This window comes from Lytechinus pictus, chromosome 3, assembly GCF_037042905.1.
Source record: "Lytechinus pictus isolate F3 Inbred chromosome 3, Lp3.0, whole genome shotgun sequence".
Lineage (NCBI taxonomy): Eukaryota > Metazoa > Echinodermata > Echinoidea > Temnopleuroida > Toxopneustidae > Lytechinus > Lytechinus pictus.
Window position 1 is genome coordinate 19,258,826 of NC_087247.1, and position 18,797 is coordinate 19,277,622.

Genomic DNA, 18,797 nt, shown 5'->3' on the forward strand with positions numbered 1-18,797 from the left:
GTGGGATTTCTTACACCCTTACACAAAGGGATCTAGAGAGGATGTGGAAGTGGAATTTTTTTAAACCCTTACACAAAGGGATCTAGAGAAGATGTGGAAGTAGGATTTCTTTACACCATTACACAAAGGGATCTAGAGAAGATGTGGAAGTGGGATTTCTTTACACCCTTACACAAAGGGATCTAGAGAAGATGTGGAAGTAGGATTTCTTTACACCCTTACACAAAGGGATCTAGAGAAGATGTGGAAGTAGGATTTCTTTACACCCTTTCACAAAGGGATCTAGAGAAGATGTGGAAGTAGGATTTCTTTACACCCTTACACAAAGGGATCTAGAGAAGATGTGGAAGTAGGATTTCTTTACACCCTTACACAAAGGGATCTAGAGAGGATGTGGAAGTGGGATTTTTAAAAACCCTTACACAAAGGGATCTAGAGAAGATGTGGAAGTAGGATTTCTTTACACCATTACACAAAGGGATCTAGAGAAGATGTGGAAGTGTGATTTCCTTACACCCTTACACAAAGGGATCTAGAGAAGATGTGGAAGTAGGATTTCTTTACACCCTTACACAAAGGGATCTAGAGAGGATGTGGAAGTAGGATTTCTTTATACCATTGCATAAAGGGATCTAGAGAAGATGTAGAAGTAGGATTTCTTTACAACCTTATACAAAAGGATATAGAGAAGATGTGGAAGTGGGATTTCTTCACACCTTATCCAAAATCTCCTCTTGCTACCTTTGTGTAAATTACATTAAATACATATACTTTCACACATAGTACAACTATGCTTAACATATATAATGTTTAATGGGACGCATTAACTATTTACATACCTACACCCCTTTTCCCCCCTCTCATATCATCTCTCTCTCTCTCCCTCGCACACATCCAAAATTTCTCCTGTACACTAATGACCAATATTTGAAATGATCGTTAGGTTTCATTACATTCTAACAATTGTTAATCATCTCTCTAAATAGATAATTAAGAAAATTCAAAGCAGAGTTTGCATGTCCTTAAACATTTATTTCATACTCGTGTACAGAAACAAACCTGAAAAAAATATCTAGACACATAACTTACAAAGACATCTAATAAACGAAGATGTATCTATCTAATGTGTTTTCCATAATTTAGAATGGACAATGAATTTTATGATTTATAAGATACATTAATACTCATTCATTTCAACATTGTATGCAATGACCAATTATGAATCAGTTATCAGCAATGCAAAAAACATTGAGTTCGCTGCATGATTTTATTCTTACTAAAAAAAATTAATGAACAATTGCATTATGGCAATCAGAAGGTATTGCACACTTGGAGCCTAAGAATGTACAATAGGCAAAGATAAATATTGTTATTTTTCGAGACAGATCTTGATATTCATTCCTTACCACAGTCCAAGGACAACTGTAATCTACGCAGTATTTCTTTGGCTGCATGCTCTCAATAGAACATCAAAAACTGCTTCGTTATTTATCTAAAACCCTAATTGAGAGCAGTGGTGCATTAATAAAAGAATGACAGCACTAACGTAAATCCAGCAAAAAATTGAACGGAAATGAATAGAAGAGGAATAAAGAAGATTTCAAGTGACCCTAGTATGCCATTCTCCTTGGCATGCAGTGCAAATGTATTCAATTGATTATCCATCGACAAGTCTGAATTTTAAAGGTGGGTTTGCAACTTATACTCTATCATTCTATATACCTGAAGCAGGCTGAGTCTACAAATCTTTACTGAATGATTCAACAAATATTCAATGAAACATGTCATTGTGTACATTTCTTATTCACAGCCTCAATAACTCAGAAATTTTTGCCATAATATTATCAAGGTGACCATTCACATATTTTCTGTCCTAACAGTATGACTCCGTAACAAGATTTATCATCATAAGGTTTTTCACCATTGGTCGCGATAAAGAACGTCACGTTTGCTGAGATTTAGAGACTATTGCTGCAAATCACAAATTGATTTCCATCATATTCACAGGTTGCCTAGAAACCACGATGTCATACAAGACCTTGAAATATTAAATATGACTTCAAGATCATAAAAATCATCTCATAGACATTAAGCTCTTTTACATGAAACATCATGCATAAGTAAATGGAAGAAACCAAGCTTCCAGGTACAACATGCATTCAATTACATTTCATTTGCAGGTGTAAAGACATGCATTATTATTTTTTTTATACTGTGACAGAATCAAGAAAATTACATTTTTGTTGTACATGTACCACACCTATTGATGTTCATTACACAAGAAGAAAACTTTTTGAACTTACTTGCTTTGTTAATTGAAACAAAAAGTCTTTTAATTACTATAAGGCAGACGAATATTGTATGCCATGATTTACACAAGAGTAGAGCACCCAACTGTTGATTTAAATACAGTCCCCCCAAAAAAACTATACTTGCATGAGGGTTAGGCAGATTCCATTCATCAAGCTATTAGGGCATAGACACTTTCCTTGCAATTTTGCCTATGTATTTTGCGCTGTACAAAAAAAAATGTTTCATTACTATTATTCTTGGCAGGTCTTGATGCGATCATAACCATATTGCTAACAAATGAATTATTTTGAACCAACAATAATATGTATTACATGTATCAATGTAATCGATTCTCCTAGCTTTTGTGTGAGCTGACATTTCCAGCAATTTAGTCCATCCATAGCATATCTGATTCTCCTAAACTCACGACTCTGTCTGAATGTTGATATTCAGAACCACAGTCAAAGTTCTTTAGGATGACATCATGCTAAGGCATTCTTCATACCTTTTTTTTCTCATAAAATAAAAATTGATTGGCAAAAACTAAAAAATGTTGAATTAGAATTCAATGAAATACCAATCATTCTGTGATAGACACTGCTAGAATCACACAAGTAATAGTTTCAAGATAGACCACTGAAATCGTTTTATATTAATTTGTTTGATTTGCAATTTACAGCTTTGATTTTCAGATTTGATACCCTTGTTTTATATTAGGGGAGTGTTTCATAAAACAAATGTGATTTTCACTGACTATTTTGCTCTGAGCCAGTCAGATGCAAGGATTTGGGTAGCTTATAACAGTAGTCAGTGAAAATCACTTTTTATTTCATGAAAGGCTCCCTTGGTCTACAAATTGATCATATGCTGAAAGATGGTAATGCATAGAAACAATGCAAAAGGAAAAGGTTGACTTGCAAGGTAAAACATGCTTCACAATCTTGCAATTCAATGGCATGGTCACTGGTGACGATCACGTACACAGTCCTTCCCCTAGAGTTCTAGAGCACCAATGCAATATTTGCTCCACCATTCAATCACTTCTGCCAACATGATACAAGCAAGATTTGCGGCATTGAAAATTTTGAGTTATGAAAGCACAATGCATGCATATTACGTGTCCAGACTGTGCTATTCTCTTCAGCCAACTTGCAGTGGGTATTGGGTATATATGGTGGAATGAAAACGCAGCACAATCTTAATATCTCTTGAAAGTCTCTCTTCAGTCCAATTCAAGGTCGCTGTCCTCATCTTCCATGTGACCTGTGATGACCTTTCCATCCTCCTTGTTTGGTAGTAAGCCATGCCTGCAGAAAAGTGAAAAGAAATGTGAAGAAATCCAAAATGAAAAAGAGGGAGGAGAAATGTAAATATAAAAAGACCAGAGAGAGAGAGAGAGAAAAAGGAAGGAAGGAAGGAAGAAAGAAAGAAAGAAAAGAGCAGGAGGGAGGGGACAGAGAAAAGGAAGGAGAAAGAGTGAGAGAATATAACAATTTACACAACATAGTTTTTAGAAAAGAATAATTAAATATCATTCACTATACTGAAAGGGGAGGAAATGTTCCGAAAATATGCAATTGTGTCATTGACAAACTAGAAATTTGACGTATCCAAAGGACACAGATGTCCCCGCTTAACGCAATGAGAAATTCATTCAATTTGATTGAACTTATCGTGCATAATGAACAAAGTTAGACCTTTAAACCAACTTGCATATATAATGAGCTGTGACCTTTGACCTGCGGACTCTGAATTCGAACTTAGCCTGTATTTTGGTGTCATCTACATGTACCTACACACCAAATTTTTTTAAAATCTATTAAATATTTTTCGAGTTATTGCGCGGAAAGCAAGTGGGGGGACGGACGGACGGACAGGGGCAACGCTTAATGCCCCCTCCGGACTTCGTTTGCAGGGGCATAAAAACAACCCATTACTCTTTGTTTTTATGAATATAAGAATAATCATAGAAATGATACCATGTCTCTAATATCAAATTAAGTTTAAGCAACAGCCAAAGAACATTGCAATGTAACATCATATAATAACTAGCATGTTCTTGACAATGTCCTATCACTAAATAAAATTTAAACAATATTGAAACCTTTACATCTATTATTTGTAACCATCTAGGATCAGCTCTAATATTTCCCCCAACACCAATTGCACTTCCACAGGATCCAATACTTGTGTGCATGCCAAGTACATATTTTATTTTGTCTACCATCCCATTATTATAATAATGTAAGTTATGTTTTCCAATTTATTAAATGCACATATCGAAGGTGGGATCAATAAAGCGATGAGGTTAAATGGGAACCCAGTTCTGTGAGTCATTCAGAAGGATATGATCTCACGTACATGTATTATTGATATCAATAAATGATTTTGATAGCATATTCATATCACATCCCTCTCACACTAATGAAAACTCAATCTACTCTGTATGAAGTTAAAATGCAGGAAGTCTCATCACAATATCGACCAAAGGTGAATCAGTTGGTGAAAAGAAAATACTGGTAAGTGAAAGTTATCAAGGCGCATATTGCGATATTCAGTCCTGAAAAGTAGGGCAAACTTTGAATCCCTCTCTCTTCAATATTCACAGTGATAATCTGAAATGTGGAACAAATCTCATGGGACAAATCTCATGGGGATATGGGGAGAAATAAAAAACCAGTTCAGTGGCGAGTGTTCAATAAACAGAGATGAAATGCTACACCGCTTCAATAAATGCATTGACCATACATTTCTTCTTCACGCCTGGTGGGATGTTGGGAAGATGACAAACAATTCAAAAATTTCTTCTTTTTTTCTCAAAGTATGCAGGGGCACTAACATGTATCAGGAGGAATAAGGGTATAACTCCATGCTACTCAATGGCAATGATTCACAATCCACTTCCTCTTTGCTGTATTCTAAATACAGACTATAAGCCCAATATTAATTTGATCACTGGCAAGCAAGTGTTGTTTGAAAGGTGAATTCTGGTGCATGCTTCATGAACACAAATTAAGTTAATGCCATAGTAAATGAAAGGGTTGAGAAAGCTCTGAACTCACTGGAACTTGCTTGTTGTCTGTAAATCTTGGAAATATTGAAATGTAATTTGGTTGACGTATAATAAAGGACTATAGGTCTTGAAAGGTCAAGTCCACCTCAGAAAATGTTGATTTGAATCAATAGAGAAAAATCAGACAAGCATAGTGCTAAAAATTTCATCAAAATTGGATGTAAAATAAAAAAGTTACGGACATTTTAAAGTTTCGCTTATTTTTCACAAAATAGTTATATGCACAATTTAGTCACTTGCAAATGAGAGAATCGATGATGTCGCCGTCACTCACTATTTCTTTTATTTTCTATCGTTTGAATTTTACAATATATTTTATTTTTTACAGATTTGACAATAAGGACCAACTTGACTGAACCATAAAATGTTAACCAATGGTAATCCCACATGTTCAGGGAGAAATAAAACTTCGCTTCACAGGACAATGAGGAGAAAATTAGAATATTTCATATAATAAAATACAAAAGAATTATCGAGTGTGTGATGTCATCAGTTCCCTCATTTGCATACCAACTGGGATGTGCATATAACAGTTTTGTGAAATTAAGCGAAACTTTAAAATGTCATAACTTTATTATTTTACATCCGATTTTGATGAAATTTTCAGTGTTATGCTTGTTGGATTTTGCTCATTTTATTCAAATCGAATTTTTGTTGGGGTGGACTTGTCCTTTAAGTGTACATTTTACTTCTTTCTAATATAGCAGCACAGTTAATAGCCCTTTTGCTTCCAAAAGGTGATACACTGAATATATCTCTTGCTTATTAAAGATCTGTCCTCCAATTCCAACATAACCATGACTTCACTACATTTCTATAAAAGTATAATTGATGTAATATATGAGATCTCTAAAGGTGGTTTCAGACTGCCTCAAAATTTGTCAGTTCCAGTATTTTCAGATCTGGAAATTTACCCCCATAAGAAAATACCAGAGAATTTTGGCAATGTGAAAGCAAATTATGTGTAATCTCCCCAAAAGAAAATAGCGGTACCCACTAAATAACAGGTACTTACAAGAATTTTCACGGGGATTTTCCAAATTCGCATATTCGCACAATAATATATTGGTCTTAGACGGTTAATTGAACTCCATACAAGTAGGGTCTTCTTGATATCAAGTACTGACTACTGGCACCCACAAAAATCGTTATTTAAAATCACTGTAAAATCATTACCAGAATTCACCTTTCACTAAGCAATCAAAATAAAAGGAAACAAAACTCCCCCCCCCCCTTCGTGTAACCAAAATGTTAATTTTCCATAATGTTCTCCTCATATCATATCATGTACATGTATGTAAATGTATGAAAATTGACATTCTGGTTAGTAGAATTAATAATAAACTCTATAGTAATCAAAGGGAATATTTGAGGAATCATTGCCCCATTCAGATGAATAGGTACTTTTTATCTAATGGAGCTCCCTCCCCTCCCCTCCCCATACAAAATGCTAAAACCATAATCACCCCCCCCCCTCACTTCCCAGCTCTTCTAGAGATTGAAAACACCACAATAAGGTATAATAAATTCAACATGCCTAGAACCAAGGCTAAAATGGTATAAAAAATGAAAATACATGTATATCAAACACCAGGCTATCATTCTATTGAAATGCGTGCGAAGAGGGGCAGCTGTTTTAACAGATTGAAATCATGAATTTTTGATTGAATCTCTGCACACCACATTGGCAGAATACAAAATGAGGTTTACTCCTGTTTGGGACATCTCCTTTCCATTCTGAATATGGTTGTTTTTATGTTGGCATTTTCTGCCACTTCTTTTCTGGTTTTCTTATGAATTTGTCAGTCTACTCTGGATTTTCAAATTTTAAAAGCTCCTCACCAGACATCACCGTAAATATATTCATGGTTGAGATCAGACTAGGTATTAGTCTCAGGGATTAGTCTATATCGATGTTCATTCTCCTTCAAGTTCTAATATTATTAGGCCAACACTACCTCGTACTCCTTAAGTACTTGCATGCCCAGGACTTAGAGCTAAGTGCCCCATCATATTTATTTCAATAAAGAAGTTGGAATACCGTATTGAATCTACAAACCTCATTTTAAAATAAGATGGATTCTTGACTGCACACAGTCAAAATAGGCGATAGACACATGTAGAAAGTGTTGGTGAGAGAAAATAAAGTGTGATACTAACTAAAGTCAAAGCAAATCAGTGAAAGAAAGCAAGATTCTGACATTGAGCAAGAGAGACAGCAACAGGGAGAGGCATAAAGAAAGAGAGTGAGAAAGTTGGGGGAGCGAGTGAGATCTCTGATGCTGCATAATAGTCTCTGAATTCAGAAATCAATCTTATTATCCAGAGATGACACTTTGTGTAGAAAGGAGAAAGTGGTTTCTGTCAGCATCAATGAATTATTTCTGGCAATTCCACATCCCAGTATAGATTTTATTCAATGATAGGCATCCTGAATTAAGGGTCAATTTATGTACATATTTGTGATATGTTCACTTATCAGTGAATATATCACATTTCATAACTGCAAATATTGCATCTTTTGGGGTTAACATAGAATTAAGGTTAATGAAAAAATTATATGACAAATCGTTTTTTTATATTGAATCTATACGATTCATATGATTGTCTACATGTGTATTTCATCTTCAACTTCTTGTCACTTTAAAAAGCACTATGCATAATTTAAAAAATTTCCTTTTAAATGGAATCAACTTTGCCAAGGGTTTGGATCAAAACAAAGCAGTAAACCTTTAACTAATTGGATAATTAAAAGTGATCTGTGGTTCATGTACATGTACTGTACATTCTCAGAAAGCAACAACAAAATACCCTGCACTATTCTGCAAGACTGTTCTCTGTGCATGCCCAGGTACAGTACATCCTACCTCTTCATAACGAATATAACAAGGCAGTTACTTCTGTGTAAAAGTGTTAATTTGATATTCCCATAGCATTGATAAACCAGTGCTTCTGAACTGGTTGTGCACAGCCAACTGGTGCTGTGAATCTTCCCAGGTGGGCTGAGAGGTCAGTCCAAAATATTTATTTAAAAAAACCCCAATTAAATTCAACTTTACTGTAAACATTAAGTTATATCAAAATTTTATGAATAGTTGTGGATTATCGTCCATGCAATATGAAAAGAATTATTGAAGAAATCTCCTAATTACATGTACATGTGGTGGGGTTTAATATTACATGTATATCAATGCCAATCACAGCAATCGTACAAGTCTGCATCAAATCAGTCATGGTAATCGTATTGATCTAAGAAAACTTTTTGACAATTCAAAATTTATCACGATTATTTACGAAAGACCAATCGTGGTATTTGTAATGGATCTCACAACAGTGAGAATGAAGTATTGGTCAGGACTCTGACATGGGCTAATATACTAGCCTTGGTGTTCATCTATTACCTGTGCATGTACATCCAATAAAGTTAATAAACAAATTCTTGTTCTTCATGTCTATAATATTCAATACAATGCTTGAAGTATTAACTTAAAACCATTCAATTCCACTGCAAATACCCATGGACTTCAAAATTAAATCACATAAATGCACGTAATCCGATATTCTATCATACGTAATTCTATTTCATTTAAACCAAATACTCATTCATACTTTTTCTCTTTTGCAATTCTGCTTCCCATGAACTCTTTCTGAAAATTGGATGATGTATTGAATCAATTTCCTAGATCCCATCATCAGTCAAAGTGACAATCATCATTCCAGGAGGACATGCATTCATTATACATGAGAGAGACAGAGTAGGTACATGTACTAACAAATCTTTGAATGCCTGCATCTACATGTCAGAATCATTGCAAATAATTCACAATATCGCACCAATATTTTACATCAAACATTTCTGATAGTAACTATTAAAAAGTAAAATAAAATTGGTATGATGCGATTAGAAACAATACATTTCTAGGAATAAATTAATAATTTTATTTCACTATTGCTTTTACACTGTGTGCATTTGCAATATTTTGCAATTTTCTGGTAAAAGGTTGACTGGCACGTATAGTCAGTGACTATGTTACAAACAGTGGACCCGTACAGTATACAGTATACAATATATATAGATGAGCAAATCATAACTATATTTTTTTTATTACAAATTTACAATTTACATGTACGCTCTCCATACTTAATGAAAAATGTAGCACTCCTCTTCCTGTTGGCATCAACTGAGAAAAATTTAAAAGCTAATACATTCTTTATCCTCTTTATCTTCATTAGAATTCAATTCAAAATGACATTCATGCATACTTCATACCATGTCCTCCCAGCACGAATATGAAAGATGAAAATATCATCTGCTTGGAGTTAAAAAGACATTAGCACATAGACTTAAACACAATTTTAACAACCTTTCAGATCTGAGCGGTGGACATGACCATGAAAGGCCCAAGGGTCCATGCACTTACGTGCGTAAGGGGAATTGTGCTAAATACATCTATGAAATAAAAATCCAGTTAACGACGGCGAAGAAGAAGTAGGCCAACGGACCTTGCAGACATAGTTGGGTATTCTATGTGAAGAATAGATGACATTGCTCTAATTGTCAGCCTACATCCTGATCTAGAGTAAATGCATTATACCATCTCCATAAGTACTTCCAAGCATATTACCTAATGATTTTTCCTCTTTTAGTTTATAAGAGGGTTAAGATTTTCTTTTCCTCATGGACTGGCTATCAAGCAAAACTATTTATGACTTTTCAGCAGATCTTCCAACAGTTATTTAATTGTAGCAATAATTACCTCTTGCTTTTAATGTGTCCCTTTTTCTTCTTCTCAATGATAATAATTATAGTTGGTATAACAGCTATTTAAGGGAATACAAAAGGGAGTAGGGTATGTGTGTTAACACATTTTCAGTACCGGTAAACAAGAAAATTTAACACTGAGATTCTGCATCCTTATATATGTTAAAAGGAGCACAATTAAGAGAGGGAAAGACTATTGCAGTGTATAAAAAATAGGTGCTGCATGCACTTACTCTTGTAAGAAGCTTTCTACTTCTGTTGCAAAAAAGTCTTCACCAAAGACATCTGAGACTCGGATGAAATTGCCAATGAGTTGCCCTGCTTTGTACACAAGGAGAGCTGGGAGTCCTTTCTCTGTCTGTTAATATGAAAATTTTGAAAGTGAGAGTGTATAATAAAAGTCATGAGAAAGGAAATACACAACTGGTTTTTTTGTCATAATGACATTGTAAGCAGTAGTTGTATATGTAGTGGCAGCAGTGCACCCATAATAACAATACATGTATAGGGTATTTGTACAATGTACATATCCACCTTATTAGTCACTAAAGGTGCTCCTATATTATGCTCGCCAGAGTTTAGTTAGTCTACTGGTTTGGTGCTCACACATGATGCTAGTATTGTATGCTAGCTGAATTTCAACTTTTTGTCTCTTTTTCTTGTCCTTACATGTCAAATACACATTTTGATCCATTCCATATCTGTCTTGTTCTAGCTTTTCTGTGTGTCTTCACTCCCTTTTAGTTCCACCCATTAACTTACACCATGACTAACTTGCTCTCTTCATATATTTTGTTTTCCCTGGACCTTTCCTTTCTACAGGAACATTCTATGTCATTCATTTATTCAGCTCTTCCTTCACTCTTCAAACATTTGTTCTGTAAACATAGAATGCTAAGCTAAATTATGGTAAAAGCAAGCACTTCAAGTGACACGTCATATGGTGAATAAAATACTGAAGGAAAGCAGTGTGCCCAGCAGCGCAAAGGCAACATTATCAATACTACTAAGAAGTTTGCGTTTTCTGTCAAAGATTGCATTTTCTATAAATGTGTTCTGTCCAGACACTGTATGTAGGTGGATCCAGTAATATATTATTTTCTCTCCCCAGTATTCAGCATATGTTTTCCTTGATAAACCAAATGGGACACACAATTCAGAGCTTACATAGAACACAGTTTATGTTTCAGCTAGATTACTATCTATGTTCAACTTCACTTGATTTTGTTTCTTGACCTAAAATGCCATTGAAAGGTATCAACTCAGATCAGAATTAACAAATTTCATCAATGCTTGAGATACATAATTCATATTTCAGGTATTCCAATTTTCTATTTGATTCCCATTTCTGTGTCTGTCATCCCTCTGTTAATCTGTTTAGATTTGTCACCACTCTTTCTCTCTTTCTGCCCCTTCTTTTCTTGCTCTAATCTGCCTCTTTAGAAAATTGAAACAGAACTGAAGGCTAGTACTTACAAATAACTGGCTGGTCTGAATATCTGCTGCATTAGCTGAGCAAAACTTGACAAAGGGGTATTCTTGTGCTAAACAGTGAAGGCAGCCATTCATAGACTCACAGGCTTGCAGTGACTGAAAAGAGAGAATTAATTCATTCCATAAAGAACTGACTTTAAAGACCAAGTCCAACTTAACAACAAGTCAAGTTGAATATTAAACATGTGGAACATCTCTGGCAGTCTTGCCTACATTACACAATATAGCAAAAGTTAAAAAAGAAAGCTATAATTTCTGTAATTTTCACTTATTTTCATGAAGTATTTAGGCACATCCTTGTCTGTATGCATACATGTATGCAAATCAGGGACCTCATGATGTCATACACATCCTATATTTCTTATATCATTTGTAGCTTTTAATAGTGACAAAGAAGTCATTCACAATAAACTGAAAGATGATAATTTATTTAAACACAGGGGCGGATCCAGGATTTTCCGAAGGAGGGGGGGGGCACATTTTGTCCAAGGAAAAATTTGACAAGCAAAAAAATAAAGAAAAAATGTTTTTAACCAAAAATCAACGATATTTCGTCCACAAAACAATTGGACAAGCAAAAAAAAAGGTCTTCACTTTCTGGGGGGGGAGGGGGCACACTTCTGTGTTAACAGCATTTTTACATGTCAAATTTTAGTTGTGCCTCCCCTGGATCCCCCAGTGATTTAACATGTTCCGAATGGAAAATAGGATTCAAAGTTAAACTATTAAAAGTTTCACACTTATTGGAAGAACGATTGAAATATCTGATATTTCAAATATTAAGAAACAAATATCTATTTAAACATATATACATAATGTACATGTATGTGACATCAACAGCTCCCTCAGTTGCATACCGCCAATTTCCATTTCACATCAGAGTTTGATGAAAGTTTAGCACTTATTTGATTTTACTCTATTCATTCAAGTTTTTGTTACCTATAAGCCCCTTTTACACCTTCACAGATGAAACACGAATTATCCTGGATTGTCAATACAGGGTCATCCTTATCACAGTCCTGGATTACCGTGTACATACTGGCTGGTCATCCGGTGCCATCCTTGATGTAGGTAGAAGGTGTAAAAGGGGCTTTACATGTAGGAACATGGAATAAACTCATACCATAAAGGTAAAGAGCGATTTAGTCAACATTTTCTTATGGTGGAGAAAAATTGTATGGACATAAAAGAACTAATTAATGAATAAACCACACAAAGTATACACATGCTTATTAGATCCATGTACTGCATTACATAATATAGAAAATAAATTATTTAAAAAATATGATGCACAAAATTAAATCTGAGCCCTGTAAAAACAAAGGCTTTAAAGACAAAGGCCCGTATTCTGAAGTCAGATTTAACTTAGACCATGGTCTAACTCCGTGCTAAAATTATGGGAAGCCAAAAATGTCAAAATTTTTATTAAGATGTATGTTTTCTTATATTTACTGTGCTCTTTCCTGATTATTCAATGGTGAAGATAATCATCTATATATATTTCCTAGACAATTATGAATGATTTGAGAGCCAAATGAGCTGAAATATGATATCTCTCCTGGTAGTGATTTATGTAACAATTGGCTATCCATACTTAAACCACTACTTTAAACCTGAGTTTAAGTTAAATCCGACTTCAGAATACAGGCCATACAGTGTAAATTATGTATTTATGACTACCGTACTTTACATTGTGAGCAATGCAATGAATTATGACAATAAATCTTGTATAATCTGTTCATGTTTGTACAACCAGGGATCTGAATGGCTGAACTGTATATCATTAATGGTGATTTCATAACAGGAAAAACAAGCACCAAGATAAATATCTGGATAGCACTCTGAAGTTTGCAAAATGCAGTATATAATTTCAAGTATTAGCCTATGGCTCCATTTTCAGACTGGCATTGTGAAAAGGGCAGAGATAATGGTTGATATCACAATCATCAGGTGTACACTTGAGTTCACCCTTTTCATTTTTTCATTATCTTTCATCTGCTGTTCTCCCCGCATCTCCCTCCATCAAAGGGCACCTATTGTGTCCTGATCAAGCACTCATTCATTAGGAGCAATCAACCTCCAATAGCCTCCACTGCAGTTGCCATGGCAACCTCAGGTTCCAATATTCACGGAGGAGAGGAATTAAAAAGGAGTCCCTAAAATTAGATTTCTGACATCAAACCAAGCTGGGGTAGAATGCGACAAAACTCATTAATTCCTTCATGTGGTAGTCAGGTAGCTATGATAGTGTCTGAGCTAATATTAAGGAGTCATTTTGAAGCGAAAGCGAACTGACCAACAATGTATGTGGCCTCTCATTGACTGTGTTATATTTTTTTAACTTATAAATATTTAGTCTTAAAGGACAAGTCCGCCCCAACAAAAATTTGATTTGAATAAAAAGATAAAAATGCAACAAGCATAACACTGAAAATTTCATCAAAATCGGATGTAAAATAAGAAAGTTATGACACTTTAAAGTTTCGCTTAATTTCACAAAACAGTTACATGCACATCCCGGTTGGTATGCAAATGAGGGAACTGATGACATCACTCACTCACTATTTCTTTTGTATTTTATTATATGAAATATGAAATATTCTAATTTTCTCCTCATTGTCCTGAGAAACAAAGTTTCATTTCTCCCTAAACATGTTGAATTACCATTGCTTAACATTTTATGTTTCAGTCAAGTTGGTCCTTATTGTCAAATCTGCAAAAATTGAAATAATGTTTAATTCGAACAATAAAATACAAAAGAAATAGTGAGTGATGGACATCATCGACTCTCTCGTATACATGTCACTGAGTTGTGCATATAACTGTTTTGTGAAAAATAAGCGAAACTTTAAAATGTCATAACTTTCTTTTTTTACATCCGATTTTGATGAAATTTTCAGCATTATGCTTGTCTGATTTTTCTCTATTGATTCAAATCAACACTTTTATGAGGTATACTTGACCTTTAAAGCATAACTCATTGAGACAACTATTACTATTAATACTACTAATACAGATAATAAATAAGCAGCCCCTGTACTGGGAGTGTATTATGCTGCATTTGATGTTGTATTAAGGGTTTGGAACCTTGCCACATTGAGTACAGTGGATGAGAAAGTGGTACTTGAGAAGGCTGAAGGTTTGTATCGGCTTTAAAGGCATACTGTAGGGCTACTGTAAAAAGAAGTCTACAAAATCATCAATGGCTTTATAAAACAATTAATTCATTAGCCACCTGGAACCACCCTAACCAGTAAACATACATCTTTCACAGAGTTGGTTTCCAAAGCAATTATCTTCAGTCACATTGTATCACTGCAAAAAGGATAATCTGGGGATAGTTCATGATAGGACTCGGACGTTTTATCCGTCTACATGTAAGTCTTCTTTCACCCAACAATTGCCATAGAAATAGTGCTTTAAATCCGCGAATGAGAATCAACAAAGTTATCAGACCTGTCAACTTGTCGAACAAAAAATGGTGATGAAATGTTCCTCTTTACAATGCAAGCGAGTGATTTTATAACATGAAAGACATTTAAACATTCAAATTCTACAGGTATACTCTATGCACAGTCTCACCCCATTGTACAGTATGTGCATCAAACTTCACTCTTCTTTCAGAATAATCAACAATGTAAAAATGCAGCCAATAAAATACAATTATAAGTTTTTTTAAGTTAAATGAAAAAAGCAAGTTATGTAACAGTAACTACCGGTAGCAGTCTCAAGTTATCTTTTTTAGACTGTATACATGTACATCATTCAATGATTTGAGCAGGATATATATATGAATGGTTGTAAAAAAATACAAAACAGCGTTTATCAAATACTAAATAACGTCACAGAGTACTCGCTGCTCACATTTCAGGTTTTCATAATGATCATAATGCACTCTGTATTATCAGGCAAACCCAACAATGGCATGAAAGCCACACAGTAGCTGTTAATTATATTAGCTGACAGCATGAAAATATGGCATTTGTTGTGTGTTTTATTACTGCTACATAGATGCTTTCAAATGTCAAGGGTAACACTTTATGATCAGACTGATTGCTTTGATTAATCAATAAACATGCTCCCGGTGCCCCTTGTTAATTGTTTATTAATTTCTACTATTGTACTGCATTAGAACAAAAGTGATTAATTATGAACAAAAACATCAAAGCTTTTCATTAAGGCATTGATCAGCATTTCAGCAGTAATGAAGGCAGGTAGTCATAGAGCTAATACCATTGGGAAAGGGAAAGAGAAAGAGAGGGGGCTGTAGGGGGTGTAGAAGGGAAAAGTATTATGTGTATGAGAGAGAAAGGGGTAGTGGTGAAAAGGAAAGAGGGAGATGATTGATATAAAGTGGAATATAGTCAGATGAAGGACTACATGTAGTAGACATTTAAGATATTAGCTTAAAAAAGTTGGGAAAATCTGGGGAATTGCTGGAACTGGAAGGAAATAAACAAGTATTGGATAAAGAATACCAAGCAATCATACAGGTACTCTGAGAGAAAAAACAGAAGTAAAAGTTAAGGGAAATATCCAAGAAAACACCAATGTATCAGATGACAATTAAATTCTTGAATTATGCCTCACAACTTTTAACCTATATGCAATAAGCCTAAAATATAAGTACAAGGGAAAACATCATTTGAATGTTTAATAATAATGACAATTAATTTCATGCTTTTATAAATGGAACTTCATACATTGAAACAACATCTCACAAGTCTAAACATTTTTAACTGTGGTCGTCGGATCATGGCTTGCCAGCACACATTGTATGCACTTTCTCCACTCTCTGGGGAACATTCCAACAAGACTTTTCAAACACAATTGCTAGGCATACAACATATATGTAAGCTCTCACATCCTACCAGGTACCCATTTGCCACCTGGTTGGAGATTGGCAAAGTGTGATTTTGATACCTGCCATGGGGCACTAAGCAACAGTGGGATTTGAAGACACAACCCTTTCATTTAAATGCTTCTCACATTTTCTCGTTATGAGCTCGACTTTTCTTTTAAAATAATAATTATTTTGAGATGATTTCAAATTATGTTTGTGGCTATTTAAAAAAACTAAATATATATGATTGAAGTTAAATTTTGATATTACGATATCTGAAAAAAAAACTGAAAACGTTAAAGTATGAGGCAGGAGTCAGAACTACCACGTATAACAATGACTTCCAATGTTTTTAGCTCAAATAATAGCAAATAAGATTTTATCCATACTTGCTTACAAATTAATAATGAAAGTTCAGATTTTGATCACTTTTTGCTAGTTCCAGGTAATGAAATAGGGAAAAGGGGATTCAAATATGAATATAAAATTTTAGATTTTAATGTCTTTACATTAAAATCTGATTTCTGAGGAATCAAGATCCAAAATCCATAAACTGATAATTTTCTGACAAGCAACCAAGTCTGTAGTTTTTCATTGATTGTGGATTAATAAATAAAAGTCAATCCATTATAGATATTAATCACTAAAATATATTGGTATACAGTCAGTCGGCAAGCCCTCAAAAAGTGGCTTCTTTTAACTAGTGATATTCATGACTAGAGTGTTTTTGCATTGTTAATGAGCTTGGTGCAGACCAAAACACCTATTTTTATTCGGTCATTGCTGCTATAAATATTAACCAAATTTAATGTTTTTGGTATCTTTATAAAGAAGAAAAATCATTCTTTCAGGTCATGTGCTTGGATTTTTAAAAATATGTTGTAATATAAGGGGAACTTTTGATCTAAAACATGAAACACATTAATTATTTTCATGCAACAAAAGTTGTTGTTTTTACCCTTAATTTCTGTTTGAGCACAAATGAATGACTTTTAGATTATGATAAAGCTGAAGATCTAAGCTTTAATATGATATAATTTTTATAAGAAGAGGTATTTTAGATGGGTCAGCAGCCAGCTTTTCATAGGCCAAGTACATTTACAGCTCAAAAACCAGAATACTGCGCTCTGATTGGTCATAGAGACCACACACCCATGCAAATTCCAATGTTACCCACACTGGGCCTCTGAAGGTCACACTCACCATGTGGTAATCTCTTCAAATTACCCGCGCCTGTTGTTTTGAAAACATTATTTAGCCAATCAGAACTCTAGATTTTATGCTACTCAGAAATCTCGTCTTGCATCTTGTTGGAAAAGGCTGGCTGCTGACCCATCTAAAAGGTGTCACATATCAAGAGTGGCATTGTATGAAAGTAGAGTGTTTGAGCTTTCTGATGATATAAATAATGTTTCTGCCCAGAACACAAAATTTTGCACAATTTGCAAGAGAAAACAGAGGAAGAAAACTCTATTTGAGGCCTCTTTTCAGGCCTGAAATTCACCTATTCATCAAAATATTTTATTCAAAAGAAATAACGAATATAAAAAGTAACGTTTACTCTTTCCTATGGTACAAAAATAATCAATTTTACTCAAGGAGAAAATGGTTAAATTCTTTGAGAAAAAAGTCTCACAATTCACGAGATTTTGTAGGGATATGAATTCAGCCATGAGAGGACTTGGATCAATCTTGCTCATTTGCTCATTAACATAGGGGCTTGCAGACTGACTGTATACTTAGTGATGTGCTTCCATTATATTCCTAATTTTGTTTGATCTCATTTCAGTCCATGATTCATTGATGCAGCAAGGATATTGCAAACAAATTCTCACCATTTTCAAAGCAATGTTCTACGAGACCAAAAAGATGAAGAATCAGAATATGATTTTTTAAAAGATATTTTTACTAGACTCTCCAATATCTATAATTTCACAAAATATCTGCAGTCTTTAACAGTCTCACTTTTTTTAGATATCGTGGTATCAAAGTGGCTGCTCTGCAGCCATTGTTTGTAGTCTTGCCTCAACAGGCTCTTACTTTCATCTAACAGCATCATCAGATTTGTATTAAGAGCAAAGACAGTAGATGCAGCCTCCACCAAGATTATCTCTATCTTCGACTGTCAGTTTGTCAATAGCTCCTTCAAATCACTATTTCTGCACAATATAGTGGGATTTTCTCCTGATCACAAGCAGTCATAGAGTATCCCATGTGAACAAAGAATTTCTGCATATTCAACTTTTACATTGATGCATCAATAATCATGTATCACATAGACCATATACACTTTTTAGGGGGTAAGAATTAAACCTTTGTACAAGTTAAAAAGT

General features: G+C 34.4%; 1 protein-coding gene across 3 annotated transcripts in view; it reads right to left on the reverse strand.

The window, feature by feature from the left end:
* Nucleotides 1–1,011: 1,011 nt before the first annotated feature.
* LOC129257683 (phosducin-like protein) overlaps nucleotides 1,012–18,797 on the reverse strand; it is a 37,229-nt gene continuing 19,443 nt past the window's right edge. For all 3 annotated transcript variants that reach the window (XM_054896063.2, XM_064096574.1, XM_064096575.1), the window contains exons 6-8: nucleotides 11,604–11,717; nucleotides 10,361–10,485; nucleotides 1,012–3,599 (exon numbers count right to left, since the gene is read on the reverse strand). In XM_054896063.2, coding sequence (XP_054752038.1) covers nucleotides 3,515–3,599; nucleotides 10,361–10,485; nucleotides 11,604–11,717 — 324 coding nt within the window. In that variant the 3' untranslated portion in view covers nucleotides 1,012–3,514. The remainder of the gene's footprint in view (nucleotides 3,600–10,360; nucleotides 10,486–11,603; nucleotides 11,718–18,797) is intronic.